Source organism: Panicum virgatum, chromosome 9K, assembly GCF_016808335.1.
Source record: "Panicum virgatum strain AP13 chromosome 9K, P.virgatum_v5, whole genome shotgun sequence".
NCBI classification, from domain to species: domain Eukaryota; kingdom Viridiplantae; phylum Streptophyta; class Magnoliopsida; order Poales; family Poaceae; genus Panicum; species Panicum virgatum.
Window position 1 is genome coordinate 55,150,015 of NC_053144.1, and position 26,310 is coordinate 55,176,324.

General features: G+C 48.7%; 4 protein-coding genes and 1 non-coding gene across 6 annotated transcripts; 3 read left to right on the forward strand and 2 right to left on the reverse strand.

Moving 5' to 3' along the window:
* The first annotated feature begins 971 nt into the window (after positions 1-971).
* Positions 972-2,836, forward strand: LOC120652431. 2 transcript variants are annotated; one of them, XM_039930245.1, is made up of 4 exons: positions 972-1,206; positions 1,440-1,568; positions 1,981-2,173; positions 2,292-2,836. In XM_039930245.1, the coding sequence occupies exons 1-4, from the start codon at positions 1,120-1,122 to the stop codon at positions 2,402-2,404; spliced, it is 522 nt and encodes a 173-aa protein (XP_039786179.1). In that variant the 5' UTR covers positions 972-1,119; the 3' UTR covers positions 2,405-2,836. The 2 variants fall into 2 exon arrangements, with proteins under 2 accessions (XP_039786179.1, XP_039786180.1); XM_039930246.1 differs by having other exon boundaries at positions 1,981-2,163; positions 2,292-2,826.
* A 1,536-nt stretch (positions 2,837-4,372) lies between these two features.
* Positions 4,373-10,742, reverse strand: LOC120652433 (peroxidase P7-like). The gene is made up of 9 exons (XM_039930247.1): positions 10,395-10,742; positions 10,077-10,271; positions 8,206-9,961; positions 8,089-8,124; positions 7,534-7,646; positions 7,284-7,448; positions 7,038-7,182; positions 5,699-6,122; positions 4,373-5,286 (listed from the first exon to the last, which is right to left on the reverse strand). The coding sequence occupies exons 1-3, from the start codon at positions 10,620-10,622 to the stop codon at positions 9,386-9,388; spliced, it is 999 nt and encodes a 332-aa protein (XP_039786181.1). The 5' UTR covers positions 10,623-10,742; the 3' UTR covers positions 4,373-5,286; positions 5,699-6,122; positions 7,038-7,182; positions 7,284-7,448; positions 7,534-7,646; positions 8,089-8,124; positions 8,206-9,385.
* On the reverse strand, positions 4,840-8,275 carry LOC120648144 (putative tRNA pseudouridine synthase). Its single transcript, XM_039924893.1, has 7 exons — positions 8,206-8,275; positions 7,534-7,646; positions 7,284-7,432; positions 7,038-7,182; positions 5,871-6,122; positions 5,699-5,761; positions 4,840-5,286 (listed from the first exon to the last, which is right to left on the reverse strand). Exons 1-7 carry the CDS (start codon positions 8,273-8,275, stop codon positions 4,840-4,842), a joined length of 1,239 nt encoding a protein of 412 aa, XP_039780827.1.
* Positions 10,743-22,566: 11,824 nt separating the features above from the next.
* LOC120652434 (WEB family protein At2g38370-like) lies at positions 22,567-25,154 on the forward strand. The gene is made up of 2 exons (XM_039930248.1): positions 22,567-22,897; positions 23,437-25,154. Exons 1-2 carry the CDS (start codon positions 22,754-22,756, stop codon positions 24,904-24,906), a joined length of 1,614 nt encoding a protein of 537 aa, XP_039786182.1. The 5' UTR covers positions 22,567-22,753; the 3' UTR covers positions 24,907-25,154.
* Positions 25,155-25,348: 194 nt separating this feature from the next.
* Positions 25,349-25,430, forward strand: TRNAS-UGA. Its single transcript has one exon. It is a non-coding gene; the product is annotated as a tRNA-Ser (tRNA).
* Positions 25,431-26,310: the final 880 nt, after the last annotated feature.

A 26,310-nucleotide genomic window follows, 5' to 3' on the forward strand; every position in this document is an offset into this window, starting at 1 on the left:
CTGTGGGTCCCACATAAAGAGCCGAACCCTGGAATTAAAACCTCGCGTTCACACTATAAAATTTTATCGAAATTGACTTAAATTTGTTGGAGATGACTCAGTACGACTGGCAGCTACTCTGTGCAAAGCAGGGTGGCTAGAAATACACGTGGGCTCCACATCAAGAGCCGGACTCTAGAATTAAAATCTCGCATTCACACTATAAAATTTTATCGAAATTGACTGAAATTTTTAGAGATGAGTCAATATGACTGACAGATACTCTGTGCAAAGTAATGTGGCTAGACATATATGTGGTCCCCACATTAAGTGTAGAACCACTAAATTTCTCTGCATAGTAGAACACATGGGTTTTTATGGATTACCCGCTTGTAATGGGGCGGGTTGGTTAGAGTTGAGAAATTAACTAATTGGGTTGGGTGGGGTTGGGTATCTAAATATGTTAATTTTGGGTGGGGTTGGGTATGGTGCGGGTTCCAACCCATTAGCAGGGCTAGAAGCATCAGGTAAAACACACACACATACACACACGAAAAAAAAATATCAGAACTTATTACGAAAATCCTTGTTTAGTTATTTACAGGTTACTATCTATACTTCGTCAGCAATATAGTGATGGCTATATATAATTGAGCCATATGCCAATAGGGTGGGCAGCTGCGATGCTCATAAAATCCACTCCCGTCGCTCCGACACATCTCGAGTCTTAATTATTTGGCCCTTGATAAATGAGGAGATTTGACGACACAGCGCGTCCAAATATTGTCCGTTCCCAAATCTTCTCTTGCATTCACTTGGCTTCCCATTATTATTCCCGTTTTTTTTTCAAATATACTCCATCATCCATTCTTCTCAGAGAGGAGGAATATGTATGCACACGAAGCAGCAGGATGGCAACAGAAGAACAATAAGTCACGTGAGTGCCCACACTGCCCGTCGGGACCGGGAGACCACCGCTATATAGATACGGGGATAGAGTCCTTCGCTCTCGGTCCTCTCCATTTAAGCTCCACACCTACAACTTCTCTCTCCCTGTCTCTCTCTTGCCTCCATTGGGCAAGCTGCCAGGCCGCGTGGCTAGCTAGCCCCGTGCTGTGCGCCGGTGAGAGGCATAGAGAGATGATGTCGAGGGAACGCAAGAAGCAGGCGGCGGCCGCTCTTCAGGAGAAGCTCAAGATCCTCCGCTCCATCACTCACTCCCACGCTGTAATAATCTTCTCTCCTTGCTCAACCTGCTGCTTGACTCCATCTTTCTCTCTTGTTCTTCCAGCTCTTTCATTTCACTGCTCTCCAGAATTCTGAAAACGTTGAATGATGGATCGATCACTTCTGCAATCTGCTTCTCTCTCATACTTGCCCAGCTGCCTTCCCTGTCTTTTGAATCAATAAATCGAACGAAACTGTTGATCATTTACCATGGCCATATAATTAATATGCAGCTGAGCGACGCATCCATAATCATGGACGCTTCGGCGTACATCAAGGAGCTGAAGCAGAAGGTGGTGAGGTTGAACCAGGAGATCGCCTGCGCGCAGGACGCGCGGAGACACGGCTCCTCCTACCCGACGGTATGTGCTCGCATACACTCGATCCGTGCCATGTCATCTAGTCCATGTACTTAGAGATAGACGACGACGCGCGTGCTGGCATGCACAGAACTAACTACAGAAGTTATGATGACCCCAGACACATGATGCTAATTTGTTCCGTGGCATTACCGTAGAGAAGTGGCTATAGAGAGGTAGCACTGCACCAGTTCACATGCTGGCCAATCGCCCGGGATTATTCAGTCAGTACTACTCATCAGTATAGTAGGGCCGTATGGTTCACATGCGTCAAGGCTTGTTGTTTCTTCTTGAATCCCATGCCTGCTGCATTATTATTCCGCTGTGAGGCTGATGAGCTGAGCAGCGCTGATTGATCAATGATGAACGGGTGGACCGGCCGGATAGATACATTTGATTTGTATACGGGGTGCAGGTGACCGTGGAAACCCTAGTGGGCGGGCACGGCGGGTTCCTCATCAACGTCTTCTCCGACAAGAGCTGCCCGGGGCTGCTCGTCTCCGTGCTCGAGGCCTTCGACGAGCTGGGGCTCAGCGTCCTCCAGGCCACCGCGTCCTGCGCCGACGACTCCTTCCGCCTCGAGGCCGTGGGTGGGGAGGTACCTGCTAGTAAAATCTTCTTCTTCCTCTCTGAACACAATCCAGCTGCGACTTATATATCATGCCGGCCGGCGATCGACATGCTAACATTTCTGTTCGGTCCTGATGCGATGCTGCGCGCCCGCAGAACGTGGCGGAGAACGTGGACGAGCACGTCGTGAAGCAGGCCGTGCTGCAGGCCATCAGGAGCTGCTCCGAGAGCGGCAGCGAGCACGACGAGGAGTAGGCGGGGCTAGCTAGCTAGCTAGCGCGTAAGCGCACGCGCCGCGTCGTCGCCCTCCCGTCCTGATGATGAGCGTCTCAAGAAGCCGGGATCTCTTTTGCCCGCTCCGTTTTTTCCTCCCCCCTACCTGCTGTTTTTTTTTTTTTTGGCTTCGATCTACATTTCCTCTCTATCGCTGGCGAAACGAGCAGTAGCTCTTCCCTATCTACTAGTGCTGGCGATGATCTCGATCGGTGAATAATCCGTAGCAGCAAGCAGCACCATTTCCAGTGTGATATATAGTATTATTAATTAGCGCTATATTTATATATATGTCTATGACGACAATAAGATGATCGATCAGGCATGTAATGTAAGAATGATGGGAGGTTGGAAGCAAAGCTGAACGGAGCTAGCATTCGACTGCCCTTCCACATATATGTATGATTAATTTGATGCAGGCTGTATTATGTCCATGCGTACGCATGTCCTCCCTGGCCTACTCCGCTCAACGACCGATCAGTGCATCTTCCCATATTGCTACTTTAATGCATGGTGTGCTTTGCTAGCTAGGCACTGGTAGATCAGCAGCTCTAGCGGCCATCCAGCTAGGCCTGAAACAGTGCCACAGTGCCTTCGAAGATGAACATCGGATAGGTGAGATATTTTACAAGCTGACCCGCCCAGACGCGTGCACGCCGCGTCGTTCGAAACCGGCCGGCAGCAGTCACGGGTTCCGAAAACGCAGGAAGGGCAGCCAATGGGAAGCCCCCATTTCCACTTTTCCAGGCGCGGTCATTCCCCGCCCGCCTTTCCCAACAGACCGCGCGCCGGCCGCCGAGACGAGGCTCGTCGCTGCTCGCAACGCGAAGACCATCATCCCCCGCCCGCGTCACCCTCTCACGCGCCCCCCACCACGCCGTCCCAACAACGATCGCGTGACGCGTCCACCCACCGTGCGGGACGAGACGGGGAGCCCAAGCAAGCAAAGGGGAGAATGGAAGCGGTTATATTTAAAAGCTGCCGTGCCATTTCTTTAGGGAGCAGCACTGCAGTAGCACGGCTACCCAGCCGCGAGCGAGGCGACTGCGAGGAGGATCAGCGGCGGCACGCAGCCAGCAAGGCAGGCGGGGCATCCGTCCATGCCTGATCCCTGGCGGTGGCAGCCGCATCGATCGCTACAACGCTCTCGTGACAGACGCCTCCGCGTCGCCTGTGACCCGCGCGCGCGCGCGCGCCCGGGAGGCCAAGCTAAGGGACAACCTGGCGACGTGGGCGGAGGGGCACGGACGGATCGATGGGTGCTGCCCGGGCGCCGCAGGCGTCGCGGCGCGCGGGAAGGCGGCAGGGCGTCGTGCCATGCCATCCTGCAGCGGCCCGCTAGCCTGCTCGCCTACTAGGCTAAGTACTACTAGTCTACTACGCCTTCGTGGCGACGACGGCCAGCCAGCCGCCTGCTCGGCGCTCGCTCCGGCCGGCCAGGGTGCCGCACGCGGCTGGCTTTGTCGCCTCCCCACACGGGCGGGGGGCGCCGTGCCCTTGCTTTCACCTGGCCCTGACGAGCGAGCGATCCAGCCGCGCCGCGCCGCGCAGGCAGCTAGGCCCGGCAGGTCGCCGCTGCTCCCCCCGTTCGTCCTCCTGCGCCTCACGAGAGGGATTCGCACGCGGCGCGCCAGGCCAAGTCCGGACGCGCAGCGCGTCGCGGTCGCGGCCTCTCTCTCTCTCTCTCTGTGCTCCGGCCCGGACGCGGGGGAGGATTTGGCCGCACGCAGGCGGCTGCTGCTGCTCGTGAGGCGACAATTAGAGAGCGGCGCGCTGCCGCGCCGGGGTCTCTGCACTAGCCATTGCCCCCGGGATGCTGACTGACGGGACGTTCAGTTGAAACAAGCCCGAGTAGAGGATCTCGGTGCCCGCGGGCATCGTCCGTCCACGTGAAACTGGCGCGGGGGTGCATGTGGGATGGAATTGGAATGGCTCCATGTGAGTACTGAATAGTACTCGTCAAGTGAAGAACAATATAGGCTGCTTGATGAATGGATAATATGAAGTAAAGCAGTACAAGCCATTGTTCAAAAAAGGTTAACTGGACCACAATGGCTCCACATGAGTGAAGTAGATCAGAGGAAGTGTATTACTTGCTCACTTTGATTGGTAAGTCTGCAATTCAGCGAAGACAATCTCGATGTTTTTCAATCCGCGAACTGTCCTGGTAGGGTCAATCAACACTTCAGCCTCTTGCCCATGTTCTCCTGGATTAGAAATGCAACACCAAGGACCTGCTTGGATAGGATTAGACTCAGATCCCAGTCTCTAGGAATTATTTAAGATTTGTATTAGACCCCAAGCAATTACAAGAAAATCCCCCTCATCAAAACGGGTGGTGACGTTGCCAACCATTACTCATGTAGATCCAGTATAAGGAACTGTCTGCCCAGGAAAAATGATATTCTCTTCAGCGAACGATTCAATTCGATTATTTGTCCACCTTATGAGCAGCTTCAGCACTCTTTCTAGCCATCTTCACTCGGTCATAATCAGCCTTCCATATTCTATAGGCCTCCCTAACTTCATCCAGCTGTGAATCTTGTATGCTGGCAAACCGGTCCAAGTTCTCTACCCATTCTTTCCATGGCGGCATAGTTGGGTCCAAGAATTTCGCTATCTCAGGCAGAAGAGCAGCCTTGTAGAATTCCTCAACCCCCTTCCTGATTTCCGCCGAATTGCTAATTGACTGGATCCCAGGGCGAACAATTCTCCCTTCCTTATTTTTCGTGCAGAAACTATTATCTCTAAGGATCAGGACTTCTGATGGAGCTATTGGTAGAACTATTCTAGAAAACTTTGCTAGAGACAGTTCAATGATATCTTTGGGTAGTAATCCACGCTTCACTGCCACCGCAGTTCCAACCATCTTCCGGATCTGAGGTCAAGAAAAAGAACAGCACAACTACAATCATAACTCCATGTGCACGTAATATTTTCAGTCACTGGGTACTAAAAGTTAATTGTGCACATTGAATACTGAGCATCACAGTTCAGAAAAAAAAAATAGTAGTTAATGAACTGCTTAGTTCATGCATACATCTTCCTTCTCAAGGGACTAGTTCCTTGGTGTGACATCAACTATCATAATTCAGAAATAGTAATAACACTTAGAGAGCTGGTTTGAAAGGAGGGGCAGATTTGAAAAATCGAGCATATTATTTACAGTTCCCTTGACAATTCCCCAAAATAAACCACAACCCTAGCAAGAAAGTGGAATTTACTTATCCCTAATCGGTTTGGAAAGGGAGTATCACGTTAATAATTATTTTGTAATAGATTATACATACCTGATGTAGCATGAAGGATACTCCGTATATGGTCAATTCCACAAATTGAATTCCTGATGAACTCTGCAATTCGCCACAGGAACAGGTGATAATATCTCTGAAATGTGAAGCATTTAGTCTATCACTCTCATCAGGCTCATATAGGATATAGCCACCTAGCCTGAATCTGCACCCGATTCTCAGAACCTTTGGCAATATCATTCATACAACTGTCTTCACATACACCAGAATCAATCATTGATGAAATATTCAGGTCTTCATCATGCTCTGAAGGGGTGTTCTCTTCAGAAGAGCTTTCTTCCATACCCATTTCAGAGGACATGGACTTCAGTGTCGAACTTGCACCTTTCACCCTTCGCTGTCTTCCCGCAAGAACTTTTCTGTACTTGGCACGTGCTGTGTAATTATGAAATGGATGGTTTCCCTAAAAGTTGAAAAAGTTGTGCAGGTGAAGTTTTTGTGCATGCAAAGTAATTGGACAAGCAAAAATATTCTAATAAGCCAGTGTTGCCCTACCGAGATAAGAAAGGAAAGGTCGCTCCCTAATGTGTTGTATAAATTACTACTACCTCCGTTCCAAAATGTAGGTCGTTTTGACAAAATTCATATATTTTGCTATGTATCTAGACATATAATATATACAGGTGCTTAGCAAATACTATGAATCTAGAAAAGCCAAAACGACCTACATTTTGGAACGGAGGGAGTACTGCATAACTAATAATTTGGTGGTAATTCAGGAACATGTCCGTGTTAGGACTATGTTCAAGATGTATCTTGGGGTGAAAGAGGGTATACATAAAAAATTAAATATCTTTAGGATTTAGTTGGGCCGGTTTCGACAAGTCGTCTCTACTTCTTCAGTTGTGTTAGTCCCACCAAGTTCATACTCTGAACCTTCAAATTTAGTGCGACAACTTTAAGCTGTTTAACTTCTCACCAGTAGTAAAGTAATTGGAAAAGGACCAACAAAGGAACATGCTTAATTATGCCACTTGCCTAGCTAAGCATTCTTAAGTGTTCCACTAATATGTTCCCAAGTTTCTCTTTTCTATCATCTAAATGAGAGATCACAGACAGATCTGAGCAATTCAGGTACACACCAGACTAAAATTCAAGATTAAGGTTTGCTGGCCAACAGGACGAGTTTGGTGACCTCTGATGTAATATACTTATTGAATCAAAACTCATGCTGTCATGCCTCATTCTTAATCAAATATATACGTACGCCCCCCTAAACACATGAATGTTGTTGTACGATTCATAGAAGATGTATTCTATAGTTTTGCAGATACTGCAGAGTTACGAAATGAACGAAACGCTTTAATCAGGCACATACCTCGAAACCTTTCAGTATGCTGTTGAACTCTGACAAGTGCTCTTGCACTTCTTCAGAGCTACAACCATCTTTAATTCCAATAGTTTCAGCAGGAAGAAGATAGAAGTACTCACGGTATAAGCACTCCCTCCTTACATCAAAACTCCTATAATTCAATGCACCCCAATACAACACATGGTTATTTAGGTATAATCCTATGAATTATCAGATATCGATTATTTCTGTAAAAATAAACAACCACACTACCTTTGTGCAGGCAAGATACTAAAAACCCTGACATTGTTTGGCAAATTTGAGTTAATAAAACTGGCAAGAGATATGCCATCAGGATCATTCTCCCACGCTCTATCAGGGATTTCCATTTTAAGGGAGATCATTGTAGCCAGCGAGTGTACCTGAAATTAGTCCATTCTAAGCATGCATACAAGCCTTTGTTAGCTGAAAAAAGGAAAAAAAATCCTTCATAAATTGAAGAGATTATGTGGTTAATGCCTACCCCTTTATCAGTTCGGCTACTCCTCTCCCACCCAACTTTTTGCAGTTTTCCATAATTACTCTCAAGAATGCCCCCCGCCTTGAAGATGGCAGATTCCAAGACTGACTCGATGGCTGCAGAACAAGCTAGAGGGATTAATCTACATCTAATACTGCTAACCCATCATGCCGATATACTTGACTAAAAGGAACCAGGGCAACTATAGAACATCCATGATTTATTATCTTTTTTTAATAATTCCATGCTATTAGATTACAAAACATTTGCTCTGAAAGTTTGAATCCTTCAAGGATACACTAAAAATAACTGCAATGGACTAAAATTGCTCCATGTGTGCTTTCACAACAAATGAACCGGTATTAGAGCTCGAATGAACAGAATGACTAGCAAAATGCCATGCAACTAGCACGAAAAAAAGCTATCCAGTTCTACCAGCCAGCAGCGGAGCACCAAATTATTAAGCTACACTGAGCAACCATCAAACCAGAAAAGCTATTTAGTCAAGCAGTAAGAGTTCAAAATACACAAGTGCCAGCATAGAAATTCAGAGCTCACTCGAGTCCGCGCTAAGCTCCCGCTGCTTTTGAAGGCCTGCCATGAAAGCACACATCGCGTTCAATCACAACTCCGCCACTTCCCCCCACGGGAAATTAAGAAGATGACAGGTAAAACCTCGGTACTCGGTGCCGACGTAGCCGACGCGGAGCACCACCCTCTTCTTCCGCGCCGACTCCCATCTCATCCCGCCGCCCCCATCGCCGGGGGAGGTGGTAGGCGGAGGCGGAGGCGGAGACGGCGGTGGTGCGGCGGGGGCGGATGTGGAGGAGGAATAGCAGATGGTGCTGCGCAGGATTCTAGGGGTAGCGCGCCTCGCTAGGAGGGCGGAGGAGATAGGTCTCCGGAGAAGCCACGACGACGTTGCGGCGGCGGCGGGACAGGACAGGGCGGATAAGAAGACAAGTAGACAACCGGTGGGTGGGGGGGGCAGTATAGTAGTTGGGAGTTTCTGGGCCGAACATTGTGATGGGCTTTCTCGTGTTGGGCTTGTAAGACTATAAGACCGAACGTTGAAGTCGCAAAAAAAAAAGACCATATGAACGTTTTGTGCTGAAGTATTGATCCTTTGGTCACAAAGGAAGCAAAAATGGAGTAAGGGGGCGCAGAACACGAGTCTCCGTAGCGCATCAAATTCTAGATTCGACTCTTCCTGGAAATGAATATTCTAGAATTTAATAGTATTGTGCTTTCAGTGGTAGGCGACGTTACATTGTGCTTTCAGTGCTAGGCAATGTTTCCGGTGATAGTGAGGCGCATATGATGACTTCGTCAATCTCGAGAATTTATCAGCTCAGTCTTCAAAGATGCTCAATGGGAATAGGATTTGTACTCGTATGTTCATAGATGTGAGTGTGCGTGCGTTGTGTGTATGAGTTGTACTATCTAATTAAAAAAAAAGGAGTCACAAGCTCATTGCAGAGGTTGTAAAGCTAGGCGAGTCGCAGCAACCGCAAAATGCTAGTAGGTCCACCAACTGAACGCACAAGCAGAAATCCCGTGCAGCTGCTACAAAAAGATGATTTGGGCACACCAGCGTTACCAAAAAGATGCAGATCATCCTCCATCTGTCTTAGAAACACTTATTGGTTCCTCAACCAATGCAACTGAAAAAGCGTAGGAGTACAACACATGATGAAACAAAAATTACGAAAAAAAAAGTTACTAATCTCAGGACGTGAATGTAGAAAATGTAACTGAACTTTAAGCACTCTGTTTGACGCGACGACACTTCTGGACTGAACAGTACACTGTACGGCAAAAGCTCCTCGCGCGCGCGCGAACGGACACCACTCGCTCAGGAGTAGTTCACCTTCCTGCAGTCGTAGCGGATCTCGCCGCTGGCACCGGTGAGCGGGCCGAGGCTGGCCATCCTCACCATGGCCTCCGCGAAGTCCCTCCGGAACGCGTCGGGGTTCGCGGCGTAGAACCGCACGAGCGCGTCGGTGGCGCCGAGGCCGCCGGCGAACAGCTGCTGGTCCGAGTGCAGCACGCCCCTGCGCCGCAGCAGCGAGGCGAAGTAGGCGGCGCCGTCGAACCGCGCGGGCGTCGGGTCGAGCGGGGCCAGGTTGTCGTCGCCGCTGCCGGCGGCGCGCGGGCACACGGCCCGGAGCGACGCCGCGAGGGCGCCGTCCAGCGCGGCGGCGGTCTCGTTGTAGAGGCGGTCCCGGAAGTTGGTGCAGCGGGAGAAGCCCAGCGTGTGGCCGCCCGAGAGCACGACGAGGTCCTGGAGGGAGAGGCCGTGCGAGGCGAAGCTGGAGGCGAGGCGGCCGAGGTCGAAGGTCGGCGCCGGGATGCTGCTGTTCGCCGCCGCCTGGCTCGCCGTGCGCGCGTCCCGGCGGCCCAGCGGCACGTTGTACGACGGCCCTCCCAGCTGCATGCGCAACCACTCAGTTATATTAGCTGCTGCGGCGTTCGGTGCACGGTTATACGTGCAAAGGTTTTTGCGCGTGCAACGATCGACAGTGGAGGCGCTCGATCGAACGGACCGCGACGACGGAGTCACGTGCCGCGACGGCGACGATGTCGGCGCAGGAGACGACGTTGCCCCTGCAGGCGGCGTTGACGGCGGCCTTGATGCGGTCGATCACGTCGAAGCCGCGGACGGAGTTGGCGTTCGGCGAGGCCTTCTTCTCGCCGGTGAAGAAGGGCGTGTCGTCCAGCAGGATCGACCCGTCGCACCCCTGAGAATTGATTGATTGATCGAGCACGAAACATCAGGACACAAAAACCACCGGGGAGAGGAATTCTGAACGCATCCATGGAATGGAATGCAAGCGCGCGGCGAAACGGGCCGGGGTGCGCACGTTGACGAAGCAGTCGTGGAAGTGGAGGCGCAGGAGCGAGGCGCCCATGCGCGGCTCCGCCGCCACGGCCTCCTCCACCACCCTCCTGATGGTGGGGAGCGCCACCGGGCACGCCTTGTCGTAGAAGTGCGGGTCCAGCTGCCCGCTGCTGGGCGCTGCCAAGAGCGCGAACGCCGTGGCCGCGACGCACGCCGCCGCCACGAATCGGCGAGCCATCGAGGTTGCCATTGCTAGCTAGCTCAACAGCTCCTGCAACAAGCAGCGCGTGCCACGTAATCGGCTAACTAATTGAGCTATCACTCAACTAATTCACTCGTGAAGCTAGCTCGATGGAGTGTGCGAGGACACGGCGCTGCAGGGAGCGCTTTATATAGCCCGTGGGGTTGACCCCGTCGACTGCATTCCACACAGGCACGCAGATAAAAATCCAGTGGATGAACTAAGCCAAGGCGCGTGAGGTTGACTTGGCATGCATGGAAACGAATGCTCAGGGTTTCCGGGTGGTGGGCAGGAAAAATGGGGGCCGACGGGTGGATCGCGGCGAGGCGTTTGCTGCTCAACGATTTAACTAACCGAGATCGATCTGGTGATGATCCCCTAGTGCATGAAGATCGCCGGCAGCTGATCGCCGCCGGGGAAGCTGCCTGGATTTGCTCGGCCGGCGGGCGGGCTTGATGAGATGAAGGTGATCTAATTGACCTACCCTGAAGCTAACTTACAGCTGCTAAGCTCGGTCGATCGTACTTGCTGCTTCGTTTAGGCGATTTGAATATGCAATCGACCTAGCACCAGGACGACAACGACAACCACAAGCAAACTCTGTACTACACCATGCTTACCTGCTACAGTGCTACTTGTACCATGCAGCCTCTATTGCTGCCGATCTTCTATCTATTATCTTATTATTTGGCCAACAAACGGAGCCTCCACATTCACTCTCAAAGTCTAGAAATTTCCACGTTAATCGGAGAAAAATAGAAAAATAAAAATTATACACCACTGCCATTACGATAAAAATTAGCCTAAAATACCCCTGTGTCTAATTCAAAATAACCCACCACTGCTATTATAAAAAATTAAATATAAAATAGCATTTAGCTATGTATCAGTTACAAATATATATTATTAATAAAAACTAAAGCTAACAACAATCAATCAAAATAAAATGAAAATAATAATAATTATCTTCATAATATTATTAAAGCTCAACAAATCAAATTGTTGTTATAGGTAGATCATAGTTGAATTATTTTAATCAACAGTAAAACATAATTTATGATAATGAACAGGATGATGTATGGTAAAAAAATAGTATAACCTTTAAGTAAGGATTAAACATGAAGCGTCCCCTCATAAGAGAGAACTTAAATGTGATACAAAACATCAGTCCCAGGAGACTGATACCACATTTATTACATCAGATGGTTCAAAACCGTACAAACCTTCGAGGACACTCGATACAGATAATGATAATAATTAACCAAGCTACGACATAACACCAGACCGCAAACCACATGGGGTCCACCACGGGCTCTGAGTACTGCGACAGCGGAGGCATCTCAACAAGGCCGGTTCCACAGGTAAGGTTGGGTGTAAAACGATAACCCTACTCGGCGTCGTCTGGTACGAAGTCTGGGTCTTCTTCTGTAAAAAGTAAGAGTGGGGTGAGTACAAACGTACTCAGCAAGTCCAACCACACCCACGGAGGGGGTTATAACAGAATAATATGCATAGGTAAATCAAGGATAAGCTTACGGTTTAATTTGCAGAAAAACGACATTTTATGCAGGGGTTTATTTTACGGAAAACCTTTTAGAAATCAGTTTTTGCAGTAACACAGAGTTCAGGTTTTAAAACTGCTACCGGACTCCCCGTCCGTCGTAGCACACGGCACAACTGCCGGACACAATTCCAAAACAAACTCACACCAGCCCATCCCAAAGAAACACTAGTTATGTGACCACACCGTAACTCGCCCAATACCGTGGGCACGGCTATTCGAATAGATTCTTAACTCTGCAGAGGTGTGCAACTTTACCCACAAGCAGGATACCACAACTCGAACACCGTCGTGTCGGTGTAGATCCCAACATAGCCATTACCCACCATAGCTAAGCCTGACTAGCCATCACGGGATGCACCAAGGGGTCATTGACCGTTCACTTAGGTATAACCGGGCATAAGTCACTCGGGGCTTATCCCTTTTCCTTAGTCACCCGTTGCTCTCAGCTCTCCTGATGGCTGCCACACCAACTAGTGGGATTTATGCTACGCCGTTGCCCATTCAACTGTCGAGTGGTTTGCACGATAGTGGAGTTAGGTAAGATGACACACCAACTCGGTCCTTAGACACGACAAGATGGATATCTCCCTTCTTTGCCCTGCCACATAGGCATAAGCACACCAATCGGCAGTTCACATAGAAATGCCATCCATCCCGTCCATACTCATCTTTCGAAAACACCACTTTTATCCCATCCCACATACGCACACATTTTCTTTATAAAAATAAATCATATTATGAGTAAAGTCCTAAGCATTCTAATATCGATTAACGTCCAAGCAAAATCAGACATTAATCTAGGTGGTCAAGGAATGGTCATCACAAATCAAGGGGTGGCTATCCAACCGTGTTTTCATGCAAGTAAAACATATGCAACTTTATAAAACAGGCCATTGGGTTGTGTTTATAAAAACTAGGACAGAAACATGCATCAAAGGATGGGATTGAACTTGCCGTCTTCGTCGCCTTCGGGGAAGTCCTGTCCTTCGGGCTCGGGGTCGCGGAACGGGTCCTCGTTCACCTGCTCACAGCACTGCTCGTCAACGGGCTCTCCTTCATTCACTCCGTGGTCTACAACGTACACAAATAAGCACACAATCAATACTCAGAAAATAATGGTTTGTCGTCGAGCTCGAAACGGGGACGCATAAAATATAGGACATGGAGTGATATTTTTGGGTGTGCTTCTAATGGCATGGCTGGAACTAAGTTAAAAGAGGTGTGGTAAAGTTTCGGGTAGAACCGAGGTTGTTAGGCGCATAAAATGATAGGTCAAAGGAGCGTTTAGGGCTTAAACAGGGGTCTAGGGACCTAATTGTAATTAAGTTTATGAAGGCAGGGGCTTGGTTTGTATTTTAAAAATTATTTGGGTTACTCAGGGGTTTATTTGTAATTATGTTTATACGGAAGGAGGGTTTATTTTGAAATAAGGTAAAGGGCAGGGTTTACTTTGCAAATTGGTTAAAGAGGGGGGGACTCTTCACCAAATAAGAGGGAAAGGAGGGGGCTTGGGGCAAATTTGCCCCCTTCTTCCTCCTCCCTCCACGGGAAACAGAGGAGGGGCCGAGCGGCACCGGCGGCGGCCCGATCCGGGCATTCTGAGCCTCGGCGGCGGCTCGGGGTAGAGGGGAAAGGAGGAGGGGAGCCCGCGAGGTCGATCCCCGGCCGCAGCTCGGGCGGAGGCGCCCCGGGGCGGTCTAGCCGCGACGGTGTGCGGCAGCGGCCGGCGGGGGCTTCGGGCCGGCGCACTAGGGGTGCGGTGGCGGTCAAGGAGAGGGGAGGATCACCAGGGAGCCATGGGGCGCCAATCCCTACCTCGATTCGGGCCGAGGAGCTGCGGGGAGGGGAGCTTCGTGGTGGTCGGCGGCGGCAATGGCAAGCGGCGGCGCTGCAAGCTTGAAATGGAGGGCCGTGGGGGGGGGTCAGCGAGGTCGGGATGGTGGGTGCGGGGCTCGGAGGCGGGGTAGGGGCTCTTTATAGACGCTGGAAGGCGGTGGCGGCTTGGCGGGATACGGGTGGAGGCCGGCGGCCGAAATAATGGCGGTGGGGGAGAGGGGTCAGCTCGGCGCTGGGCGCGCGTCCACGGCGAGTTGAGGCGAGGTGACGGCTCGACAGGCGGCGCCGTGCGTCGTCAACGGCGCCAGCGGGCGGTGAGGTGACGCGGGGCGGCGACCATTGCAGACGGTGCTGTGCCGTGGTCGCCGGCGCTGTGCGCCAGGGCGACGGTGTGGCGTGGCGTGGCGTGGCGTGTGTGCGCGCACTCGGGCAGGCGGGGTGAGCGGGCACGCGTGGCGAGCGGCGCTCGGGGCCGGGCGTGCGGAGCAGGGCGCGCGCGCGGAGGATGGGCGGCGCTGGAGCGGCGTGCGGGCGGGCCGAGCGGGGCGCGAGCGCGGCGGCGGCCGAGAGCGGGGTCCAGGGGGCGTGCGGGCCGCGCTCGGGAAAGGAGGGAGGAAAGGAAGGAAGGAGAGGGGAGAAGAAAAAAAAAGAATAGATGGAGAAAAAGAAAAGAAGAGGGAAAAAAATAGAGAAGGGAAAAGGGAAAGTAAAATGGAGGGGGAAAAAAGGAAGAGGGAGAGTGAGTGCGCCCGGCGGCGACTGCGGCCGCGGTCGGCCACTCACGGTGTCGGTCGCGCGTGCGCGGGCCAGGGGAGGTGAGGCACGCCGAGCAGGGTGGCGGGGCGGCCACGCGCGGCAGGAAGGGAGGGGCCGGGCCGAACGTGTTCGGCAGAGGAGGAGAGGGGGGAAAGGAGGAAGAGAAAACGAGAGGGAGAGAGATTTGCGGCGACGATCGCGACGGGCGGTCGCTCATGGGCGACAAGCGATCGTGCGACGCGGGATAGGACGGTGGTGAGGAAAAAGAGAGGGGTTCGGGACAGGAAATGTTTCCGGGAATTAGGGTTCTAGGTTTTTAGAATGATCTCGAGCTCAACGACGAAACACATCATTAGCGCATGATTTATTTTAGTCAATTTTCGGGATGTTACAAAACAACATGCAATTTTTTGAATTTTCAATACTAGCCTCGCAAATACGCGGGCTATACGCCTAGTATATATAATTCTGTCATCTCCTTTCACTTTGGAGTTCGAGAATTATCTGGAACATTTAGTTTTCTATGGTTCTGTTTAGTGGGCCCCCTCCTGTTTCAGATTCACCGTGAGAAGTTATTCGTGTCGGAAAGTGATTTTCTATAATCTTATAGGTCAAATCTTAATTATGAAGTGGTCGTGAGCGAGAAGTTAATTAGGAGAAACTACTTTTTGTAGCTTCAAGTCACGCCCGTTAGTTCATTTTAAAGAATCGTTTCTCCGTACTAGCAAGGTGGCCTGCGTTGACATAACCATAATTAAAATTTTGATATAATAAGCTCTAGCGATATTAAAATTAAATAGTTCCTCTGCTCGTGCGCATCCAGCTCATAATCACCTCGGCCAAGAGGCGACCGACAGGGCAGATTGGACCCCTTGCAGGATCCGATCAGGATCCAAGCAAGGGCTCCGGGTTGATTGTGCTAAACCGACTGGTCCAACCTCCGTGGAAGGACTCCGCCTCTCCCAACCAATGACCCGACCATATTAATGTGCCCGACCAACAGGAGGGTCCACCACGGCCCTGCGCCGCACGGAGACTGACAACGGCGTGGGCGGACGGGCGACAAGACATGCACTAATGCAGCGAACAGTGCAGCGTGCCCCCATCATGGCCTACGACGGAGTAGGCCATGGGAATATGGGATAGAGGCATGCCGAATCATTACGGAGGCATCACCCTGTCCTTCACTCTGCGGACCGTGCTATGAGACGAACCCGGCTGCGGCGGAGGAGGGCGGCGACGTCAAGCCCACCTGAGCCCACGACAACCGAAGGAAGGAGTGTCAATGGTAGAGCAAACTCCAGGAGAATCACTAGCCGGTGGTAAAAAAAACACCGACACGTGGGGTGACCAACCTTCTTGTACATTATTTTCTTTCGTCTTAATTGAGCGGCAGAGCTAATGCCTTAGTTTTGAAGGGAAAATTCGATTCATGCCACCACAACTCCGTGAAATTGGGTGTCATGTTGAAAATCATGCCACTCAATGGCATGATTTTCAACATGAGATCCAATTTCAAGAAATTGGAGTGGCATGGATCCAACTGACCCTAGTTTGAAAATGTGACAATCCAGGTTTTAAGGGTCGATAAAAATAAAATTTTTGTGTTCATTTAAAAATTTAAACCAAGTTTATCCTAGCAATGGTATTTTTGTTATTTTTGAAAAATACAAAGTCTTTTTTACAAAATAGTTTTGCAAAAGGCAAAATTTCAAAATTTATGAGGGGTTAAAATACATATTTTGTTTTTCACTTTTATCCTCATAAAAGGATGTATTTATATTCAAAGTTACCCTTGCAATTTTTAAAAACTAAGTCGTGTTCTTTTGCATTTTAAAAGGATTGGCGGATTTCAAAATATTTTAAAATCCTTTGATCTAAAAAAATTTGCACAACATGAAAGTTGTAGGTCTTGAAAAACTGAACAATTTTCATTTAGGGCACTTTAACTGGATTAATTCTGACGGTTCTGCCACAGCTGGTATCAGAGCCGAAACATACATATCAGAGGTTACGATTAATCTTAAAACTGCTTTTGGAATAAAAGATGTGCTCAACAAAGTGTTTACAAAACTACATTGGTCTCGTTAAGGATTGTGCTTAGATCGTAAAGCCCTAGAGTGATCTTATGGGAGTTATAAGGTGGCTATTAGTTATATATATATATGATATGTGTTTTCTGTAGGTACACTAACCAGGATTCGATAGGCTAAGAACGGTTAGGATCTATCGACTAGATACTATAGGGAGAGACGTAACTATATTATGCCACCGAAACTAACCACGTAAGGCCAAATGTATTTGGCAATCATTTTTGGTTGTGAGGACAATAGAATGTGCATGCATTGTTGCATTTGAATGCTTGTATAAATGTTTTGAGTATCTTTCTAAGGATCTTTAGAGTGCTTTATCTTGTTTGATTGGCTAGTGATATTTTGGTAAGTGCCTTGTTTTAAACCTCAAGTTTGTTGATGAAAGGATCTTAAGATGCCTAGAGGGGGGTGAATAGGCAATCTGTAATTTAAAACACTTAATAAAAATGGAAGATGCAGACTATCCCGGATACTCCGGGTATATGCCCGGATACTCCGAGTTTGGTGGTCCGGAGTATCCGGAGCTATATCCGGAGTCTCCGGGTTTGAACGACCTGAAACGAAACTGCAAGAAACTCTGTAAGAAAAGTAGATCGAGCTAGAGAATAAGTACCAGGGGTTCCTTAAAGTTGATATCCAACAAACAAAGTTCACTAGAAACTCGTGAGTGAGTAGATCGAGCTCAAACCCTAGAAATGAAGTCTCACAAGCAAATGGCAATGAAATCAAGTAAACTAACACGAAGGAGACAAGGATTTGTTTCTCGAAGTTCACACCCGAATGTGCTACATCTCCGTTGAGGAAGGATTCGAGAGACGGTGCTCAAGAACCCCTATGCTCCTCTTCCAAGGGCGAGATCACCTCTCAAGCCCAAGGTTACTTACTATGGATTCCTCGGCGAGGAATGGAGATTACAAATTTCTTGTGCAGCTCACAATCTTGGTTGAGCAATCACAAGCACGCCTAGCCGTCTAGGAGCACAACGCTCCAAGAGTAACAAACTTGAATCCGCGGGTTTGACCAAAACCAAGTGCTCAAGAGATGGAAATGAGGCTCACTAGCACTAATCCTTGCTCTTGGTTGCTTCTCACTCAAATCCCTCAAGAGAATCACTCAAGAATGGAGAAAGGAGAGTGAGAGAGCTCTTTTTGGCTTAGGTTTGAGTTCAGCTCGTCAAGTGGCAAGAGAGGAGGCTGAAAGGGTATGGAGGGGGTATATATACTCTTCAGCCTCAAAAGAGCCGTTGGGCGAAGGGGTACCCGGAGACTCCGGGTATATGCCCGGAGACTCCGGGCAACCCTAGGTTTTTAGACTTTGAACAGAGCCTGGACACTCCGGGCAACGGGGTCCGGAGTATCCGGCCCTATACCCGGAGTATCCGGGTATGGCAGGGGAAAAACTCCGGTTTTTGCTCCTTTGAGTTGTTTTCTGGATCACAAGTGTTTGTCTAGGTTCTCTTGAGCACTAGTTTCAAATCAAAGCCCTTGAATCAAGTCCCTCTTGATAGTACGGCGTTCCTATACTCAAAATTCAAATATAAAATCTAATTCCATGAGTATCCTTTGAACTCCGCTTTTTCATTTCCTTTTTGAGGGGTCGTATATCCTCACTTGATTCACCTATACAAACTCACCACATGCACACACGCTCAATTACACAATTAAATGCACATGTGTTTTGTCATTAACACCAAAACCCACTTAGGGGCCTAGATCACTTTCAGTTGACCTTAAGAAAGAAAACTAGTTCTGTTTAGCTATCTATAGTAGAACCTTTGTATCCTTGATCTTTTGTTCAAAGAGTTTCAAATGATCAACTAACCTTGTTTGCAGTTTGATCATTTCTGGATTCTTATGAAACCCTATGTTTCAATGAATCAGAATCGTATCTTTCCTCAGACTTCTTAAAATCATTTTGATAGTCTTTTATCATCATCTCGTTGTTTGATTCTTTGATGTAGATGGCAAAACCTTGTCAAAATTTCTACTCTTTCAAGATGATCCTTGTTACAACATTTATGCCATCCACATATCTATCTTACTGTCTGATGCATTACCCTTGATAAACCACAAGCATCAAGCAAGTCTGACATTGGCACCCTATCTTCTAGCTCTTTTCTACTCTCGAATCTCGGGACGAGATTCTTTTTAGGGGGAAGGCTGTGACAATCCAAGTTTTAAGGGTCAATAAAAATAAATTTTTTGTGTTCATTTAAAAATTTAAACCAAGTTTATCCTAGCAAGGGTATTTTTGTTATTTTTGAAAAATACAAAGTCCTTTTTACAAAATATTTTTGCAAAAGGCAAAATTTCAAAATTTATAAGGGGTTAAAATACATATTTTGTTTTTTACTTTTATCCACATAAAAGGATGTATTTATGTTCAAAGTTACCCTTGCAATTTTTAAAAACTAAGTCATGTTCTTTTGCATTTTAAAAGGATTGGCGGATTTCAAAATATTTCAAAATCCTTTGATCTAATAAAAATTTGCACAACATGAAAGTTGTAGGTCTTGAAAAACTGAAAAAAAATTCATTTAGGACACTTTAACTGGATTAATTCTGGCGGTTCTGCCACAGAAAAGAAAAAACTCTTGAAGATGCTCTAAGAGGGTTGATTTCCCTTCTTTCTTTCCTTGTTCTTCTTCCTTAAAAATTGAGAAGGGTCTCAAAGGAACTCCATTGTTTATGGGGTCCTAGGGGGCTTCCCCAGCCCACGCTGAACCCGCTCTTGGTTCAAGTGACAGTTCTAATAAAAAGAAAATTGCAAGTGACGCACAAAAATAGGACAACATGCTACATTCTTGTGACTTTTGAAGGGTCAATTTTTGGAGAAAAATAATTTAGAAATGTGCTAGTATAGCTTGATTTTTTTTTTCTCCAAAATTTTCAATTGCCTAAATAATTCGAAAAAAAGCTGAGGAGAAATTCGTAGAACCGCTAGTGTAGCTGTCATGTGGAATTGAAAAAGGAAGTCGTGGGTCAGCAACTATGGGCCTAGCCGGAGCCCATATAAACAACCATTTTTATTGGGCTTCAATCAAGGCGGTACATGGGCTCAAAACTAGACCACAATTAAAAAAATTTCCGGTAGATCTCTCGAGTCTTATTTCCTTGCTACAGTTTCCAGAGGCGACTCCAGGGCGATTCCTCATCTCCGCCGCCGATTCGATCACTCCTCGCCTCTGGCGCCCTCGGCGGCGTCGGAGGAGGAGGGGATTCGGACGAATCGGCGGCGGATCGGTCTTCCAAGTGGCGGCGACGAGTTGCGCACCGGTTCTTTTGCTTCCCCGTGATGGCGTCGGCATTGCCACTGGTGGAGGTGCTAGCAACGGCGTTGGCATCCTCGACGGTGACATCGGCAACAAATCATGGAGGTTAGTGTTAGTAATTGCTTCCAGGGTGGTTGTGCTCCATGGGAAGCTCAGTAGGCCCCGCCGGCGACTTTTATATCACTGGTTAGGGTTAGCTGTTCCTCTTCGCTTCTCCGACGATGGTGGCGGCGACGGCGTCGTCTTTGGAGAGGATCGAAGGAGGATAGGTCTCCTCCAGGCGGATTTCGGCGTTGGTGACTTTGGAGGCGCGAGCTCCTGTCCTTCTACGAGGTCTGCTCCTCCCGGTGGCGTAAGGTTACCGTTGCTGGTGGGGAGACTTACCTACCAACTCACTGAGAAGCCGGGTTGGGATCTCAGTCCCACCTTCCATGGTGGTTTTGTTCCCTCTCGGAGTTCGTTGTCGTCCGGTGGTCTGGAGGTTCTGGTTCCTGTGTCGTCAGATCCCTCAGTATCCGACGATGTTTTCCTGCCAGGTTGTTCATCGTTTACAAAGCAAGTCGGGTCCGACGTACTGGACAAGACGGCGACAAAAATCTGTGTTGCTTCGCCGGAGAGGAGGTCGGCTTCAGACAGGATGCTCCGGCCGCCGATGGCGAGGAAGACCGGGAGTTTACAAGGATCGTGCTGTATCTTTTCTGTTCAAAGGTGTTCTTGTATCTTTTGAGTTGTAACCACTAAAATCTTTATATGAAATACAAGCCCGGTTTCTAAAAAAAATAGACCACAATTCGGACTGCCATCAACATCATTTCCCATCCCTAAAAAAAATCAACACCATTTCCCACCAGGCCACCACAAGTGTGACACAGCAGCAGATCTGTCCGTTTCGAACAGAACAACAACCACACGCCCACACGGCCACACCCCAAACCAAACACGAGCTCATGAGAGTCAGGACGAAGACAGCATAATAACAAGGGCTGTGCTTGAACCACTTGTAGTAGCTGATTCAGTGTTAATCTACCATGCACTATAGGGATCAGCGCCGGTTTTGTTTATCCCTTCCGGATCATCACAACGGTCCCCTTGCCTTTGGCAAAGTTCAGTTCCCATGTGCTGGTAGTGGTAGGATACTTGGAAATTACTGCTCCGGAAGTGTTTATGGCTTTTTCTTCAAAGAAAAATAAGAAAACAAGTGTTTATGGCTTCACCGTCCAGAGGTGGAGTACCCGAGCAGGAGCAGTCGCATCCAAAGCGGAGGACGGCCGCGGCCACCGCTGCTGCGCTGCATCCACCAGGGCGGCTGGTTTCTCGTGACCCGCGCGCGCCACCGCACGGGAAGGGAGCGGCGGTTCGCCCAGCCGGCAGCCGCAGCGATGGGAACACGGGAACGAGACGCGTCGGCGTCGCCCGGCGGATCCTGTGCGTTCCTGCAGCTGCGATGTGCTGCGTCACTGACTCACTGTGTGCAACGGCAACCCGCATCCGTCGCTACTCTTTTTCCACCCTTTTCAGCGCCGCGGTGTCTGGTTGCAGCCTTGCAGGCCTCATCTCATCACCGTCCCCACCAACTCCTTGGTCGACCGTTAAATGCCACGCCAGTTTCCGCGGCGACCGCTGGTGGTGCGCTCCGTGTGGCGGATGAAGGAAGCAGCTGCTGCCTTCTGCAGCCTGCAGGTGCAGAGAAACGGGGCCGTTTGGATGCGTAGCACAAAACGTGCTAGAAAAAAGAATCTTCAATGCATGAGCCACTAAATGAAGTTTATTTATAATTTTTTTTACAGATGTGTGTAATTTTTCGCAACAAAACTAATGATAATAATTAATTTATAATTGGCTACAGCTACAGTGACTATTCTCTAATCGTGCGGTTAAAGACCTCATTAAATTCGTCTCGCAAAGTAGTGCAGAAGTTGTTAAGTTAGTTTTGTAAAATATTTTTATCTAGTATCTCTAATTATTGGTCAAAGTGAGCTACAGTGTTTTTCTACCCAACTAAACGGGGCCACGGTAACATGCGGCAGCCGCGGAACAGGCGCGCAAACGGGAACCTGCTCTGCACAGTCACAGACTCACGGCGGAGGGGCGAATGGTGGTGATGCTGTTGCTGGTTGTGTCGTATCCGTGACCTGGTGTTTGTGACCTCCAGGCTCCAAACACTGGTACTGTTTCCACAACAATTTCATTTGCTGATGGTGGCGACTCGGCGAGCACACTATCATCTCAACGCCTGGTACAGTACATTGGCTTGGCTTGGTTTTTGGAAACTTTTTCTTACTTTTTTCACCCCTATACTACTAGGAAGAAAAAAAGGTGGGACGGAAGAGGAGCACTGGAGCAGGGATGTCGAATTGTGGGCGGAGGCAGGGCTGTGCAAAAAATATGAAACCCCAACGCACCACCGGGCAACGGCTCCTTGGTCAGGTGGAGCGGTCAACGTCTCGCTCGCCGGGACACTCGCCGCCCTCTTAAAACCAGCGGCAACTTTCCCGTCCTCCCACACCTCCCTCTCCTCGGCACTCTAGCTAGTCCCACGGACAGACACCCACTCAGTCCTCTCCAATCTCCACTCTCCGCCCACCACCAAGGGCAAGGAAGCTAATCTCGCCGTACACGCATGGCCGACGGGGCGGCGGGCGGCGGCAGGGCGGAGGTCGACACGTCGGCGCCGTTCGAGTCCGTGCGGGAGGCCGTCGACCGCTTCGGCGGCAGCGCCGCCTGGAGCTCCGACCTCGTCAGGCGCATGTTCGCGCCCTCGAAGGTGAGTTCGGACAGCAGGTGGTGGCAGCGGCATCTCTCCCTTCTCCAGTTCCCGGCTCCTCCTCCGCCGGTCGTTCAATCGCACGCGGCATTCTCACGGCGATTTAGAAAGATGCTGATGGTTGCCGCTCTTCAATGAGCGCAGCATCAATTTCGTGTCAGTTTTGCTCAACTGCTTGGCCCCCAGAGTGATTACCCCAGCAACAGACTGAACAAATGATGCGAATCTTTTACTCTAGGTTGCTGCTACTAACAATGTCAAGGGACAAGAGTGTTTCGCGTTGGGGTCCTAATTTGGGTGCTCGCTGTATGTCCACGAACAAATACTGCTCTGAATCGTGGTTCAGAACATGCAGTTTTTGTTTCCGCAAAGCTTGAGTAGGGTAGATAACATGTGTGAACTGTAGTGCTGTTCTTCAAAATATCTAGCGAGGATTAGAGAGCGTCTCCGCATTGTGAGATTTGTATCTATTCCCCAGTCAACACACAACTATTATGATTTTGTTTCTCATCACCTTTTTCCTCAATTGCAACCTGCAGAAACATGAAGACTCTGAACAAGCTGCAGAAACCATCAACGTACAAGAGCAGGCTGCACAGCTAGAAAATGAGGTTGCTGTCAAAGAGAGGGAGACTCTTGACGTGTTGAAGGAGCTGGAATCAACCAAGAAGATCATAGCAGACCTGAAGCTGAAGATACAGAAAGAAACCAGTGAAACATCCCCTGATGAAGCTGTGAAGTCCGAGGAAACTGATCAGGTTTCTACGGCAGAACCTGAAGAGCAGCAACCTGAAAATGTTGTCGTGGATGTGGACATGGAAGGCGTAGAAGAAAACCCGCAGCAGCCTTCTGGCGGTTCAGTTTTGGTGGAACTTGAGCAGACCAAAGAAAGCCTGAACAGAACTACAAATGATCTGGCTGCAGTGCGGGCTGCTGTTGAGTTACTGCGAAACAGCATAGCGAAAGAGAAAATGTTACTTGAAAGAGGCCGAGAAAAGCTTTCCTCTAACACTTCCTTGGTTTCTTCTTTGGAGGATGAGCTGGATCAGACAGCGCAAAAGTTGGAAACTCTGAAGGATCTGCAGAAGAGACGCAAAGACCCCTCGGACATTTTTATCGAGATTAAGAAAATGACCTCTGAGGTTCAAGAGCTCAGGAGCATGGCAAATGGTTCAAAATCTGAAGCGATGTTGTTGGCTGCAGAAATCGAGCAGGCAAAGGCCAGCATTAGCACAGCTGAGATCAGGTGCATTGCAGCCAAAAAGATGGAAGAAGCAGCTAGAGCAGCAGAAGCCCTTGCACTCGCTGAGATCAAAGCTCTACTGAGCAGTGAAAGTTCTTTTGAAGGTGAGAACTCTTCTGATGGAGTGACTCTCTCGATGGAGGAGTATTTCATACTGTGTTCCAAAGCTCTTGAAGCTGATGAAAACTCCAAGAAGAAAGTTGGAGATGCTATGCAGCAGGTAGATATAGCTAACAGTTCAGAGTCCGAGTCAGTTAAGAGGCTTGAGGATGCCAAATTAGAGGTTGAGGAATGCAAGAAAGCGCTACGAGAGGCCCTAAAGAGGGTAGAGGCTGCAAACCATGGGAAGCTTGCAGTTGAAGAGATCCTTCGAAGATGGAAATCTGAGAGTGGACACAGAAAGCGGTCTATTGGTGGGTCTCCGAAGTTCAAAAATGCAACCCATCACCGTAAAGATTCGTACAGCATGGATATTGTTGATGATGTTTCAGATAGATCCTTCAAGCAAACTTTGTCAATTGGGCAGATACTGAGTATGAAGTTAATGGGGCCTGATGGATATGACAAAAGTGTCTGGGATGACAAGACAAGTGAGACGCCAAATATCTCACTTGGTCAGATTCTGAACCGCAGTGGTGTTTTGTGTAGAGAAGATGTGGCTTCTCGCAGAAGAATTTCAGCAAAGAGAAAGAAATTTGCATTGACAGGACTTTCTGTTCTGCTGGCAAAGCAATCTAAGAGCAAGAAGAAGAGAGAATCCTTTTAAACTGATATAGATTGTCCCAAAAAGATCATTCGGGGTGGTGTGGTATTTCGTAGTATTGTACTATGTAGCAGCAGTTCAATCTTGTCGCCAGTAGCTAATTTTCACGCTATTCTATCTCGAGGTGATGTACCCTAGTATTAAATGTAACCGGTAGCAATTTTTGCTGCTAACTAGCGTAGAGTTTTGACAGTTCTCTACCATGCATGCTATTGAGATCTATATAATTGGATCCAATGTTTTTACCTTTCTGGTTGAGGCACCTAGCAGATACATTTTACTTGGTATATGATGGTTGTGCAAGCACCGTTTTCTTTCCTTTCTGATGAAGTGCATCAGATAGTGCTTTGTTATTTCCATTTCAGACCATAGAAATTTAAAAAGCGCTATGGTCTGAAATGCAAGAAACAGTAAATAAGATTTAGTTACACACCCATCACGAACCGTCGATATGTCCGAGTGGTTAAGGAGACAGACTTGAAATCTGTTGGGCTACGCCCGCGCAGGTTCGAACCCTGCTGTCGACGACATTATCTTTTTTCTGCTGTTCTGTTTTTTAATCATTTTTTTTACTTCTCGCTCACAGCACGTGATTGTGATGAATGCAGTGCGTACTTTCAGTGTAGTATACTTTAATCAGAAGAGAAGGTGTTCTGTCTTCTGCCTGGTTGGAAAAGCAGAGATGCTTTAAGAAACGATCGATCTGCCGCTAAGCAAGTCGCATTAGATTCAGTGGTTCAGGAAGCAAGTTGCCATCCTTTCAAAAACAAAAAAAGGAAGCAGGTTGCCCCAGCCCATCGAGCTATCTAACTCTATCCTCGATCATCGCTGAGCACAAAATCTTTGTGTTTCGGCGATGGTTAGACTCCAGTGTTCCAGCCCAATCAAGCACGGATGGGATGAGGGGAGTCCGAAGCTTCCATCTGCTGGGCTTCCGTCTTCTGCCGACGGCATGGGCCGGGGAAGGGTAGGTCTGCAGCTTGGTATGAACAAAGATACACGAAGCTGGACTTCACCACCTGGATTGTTCGCCGATAATTGTGTGAGACACCAAATTTAATTCCTGGATACAGAATTGCAGTGAGAATAATAAGTTGTTTGTACTGATTCAGGTGGCAGGGGCACTAAGCATCGGTAGTATGAGGACGGATGGGCTGGTAGTAGGATAGATGAAGGATCAGCAATCGGTACTGTGCAGGATGAGCTGATTGAGCTTCCATTGTTGCCCCTTGCCAGGGCCAGGCACTAACTCTTGTTCCAAACTCAAATTTATTTTTCTGAAAATAAACTTGAGGTGATGGCACGACACTGTTGCTTATTAAATAACTGTAAGATATATTCCCCTGCATTGTACATGGATGATGTATTCACGGATCATAAATACCATAGGTCCATCAGCAATATATT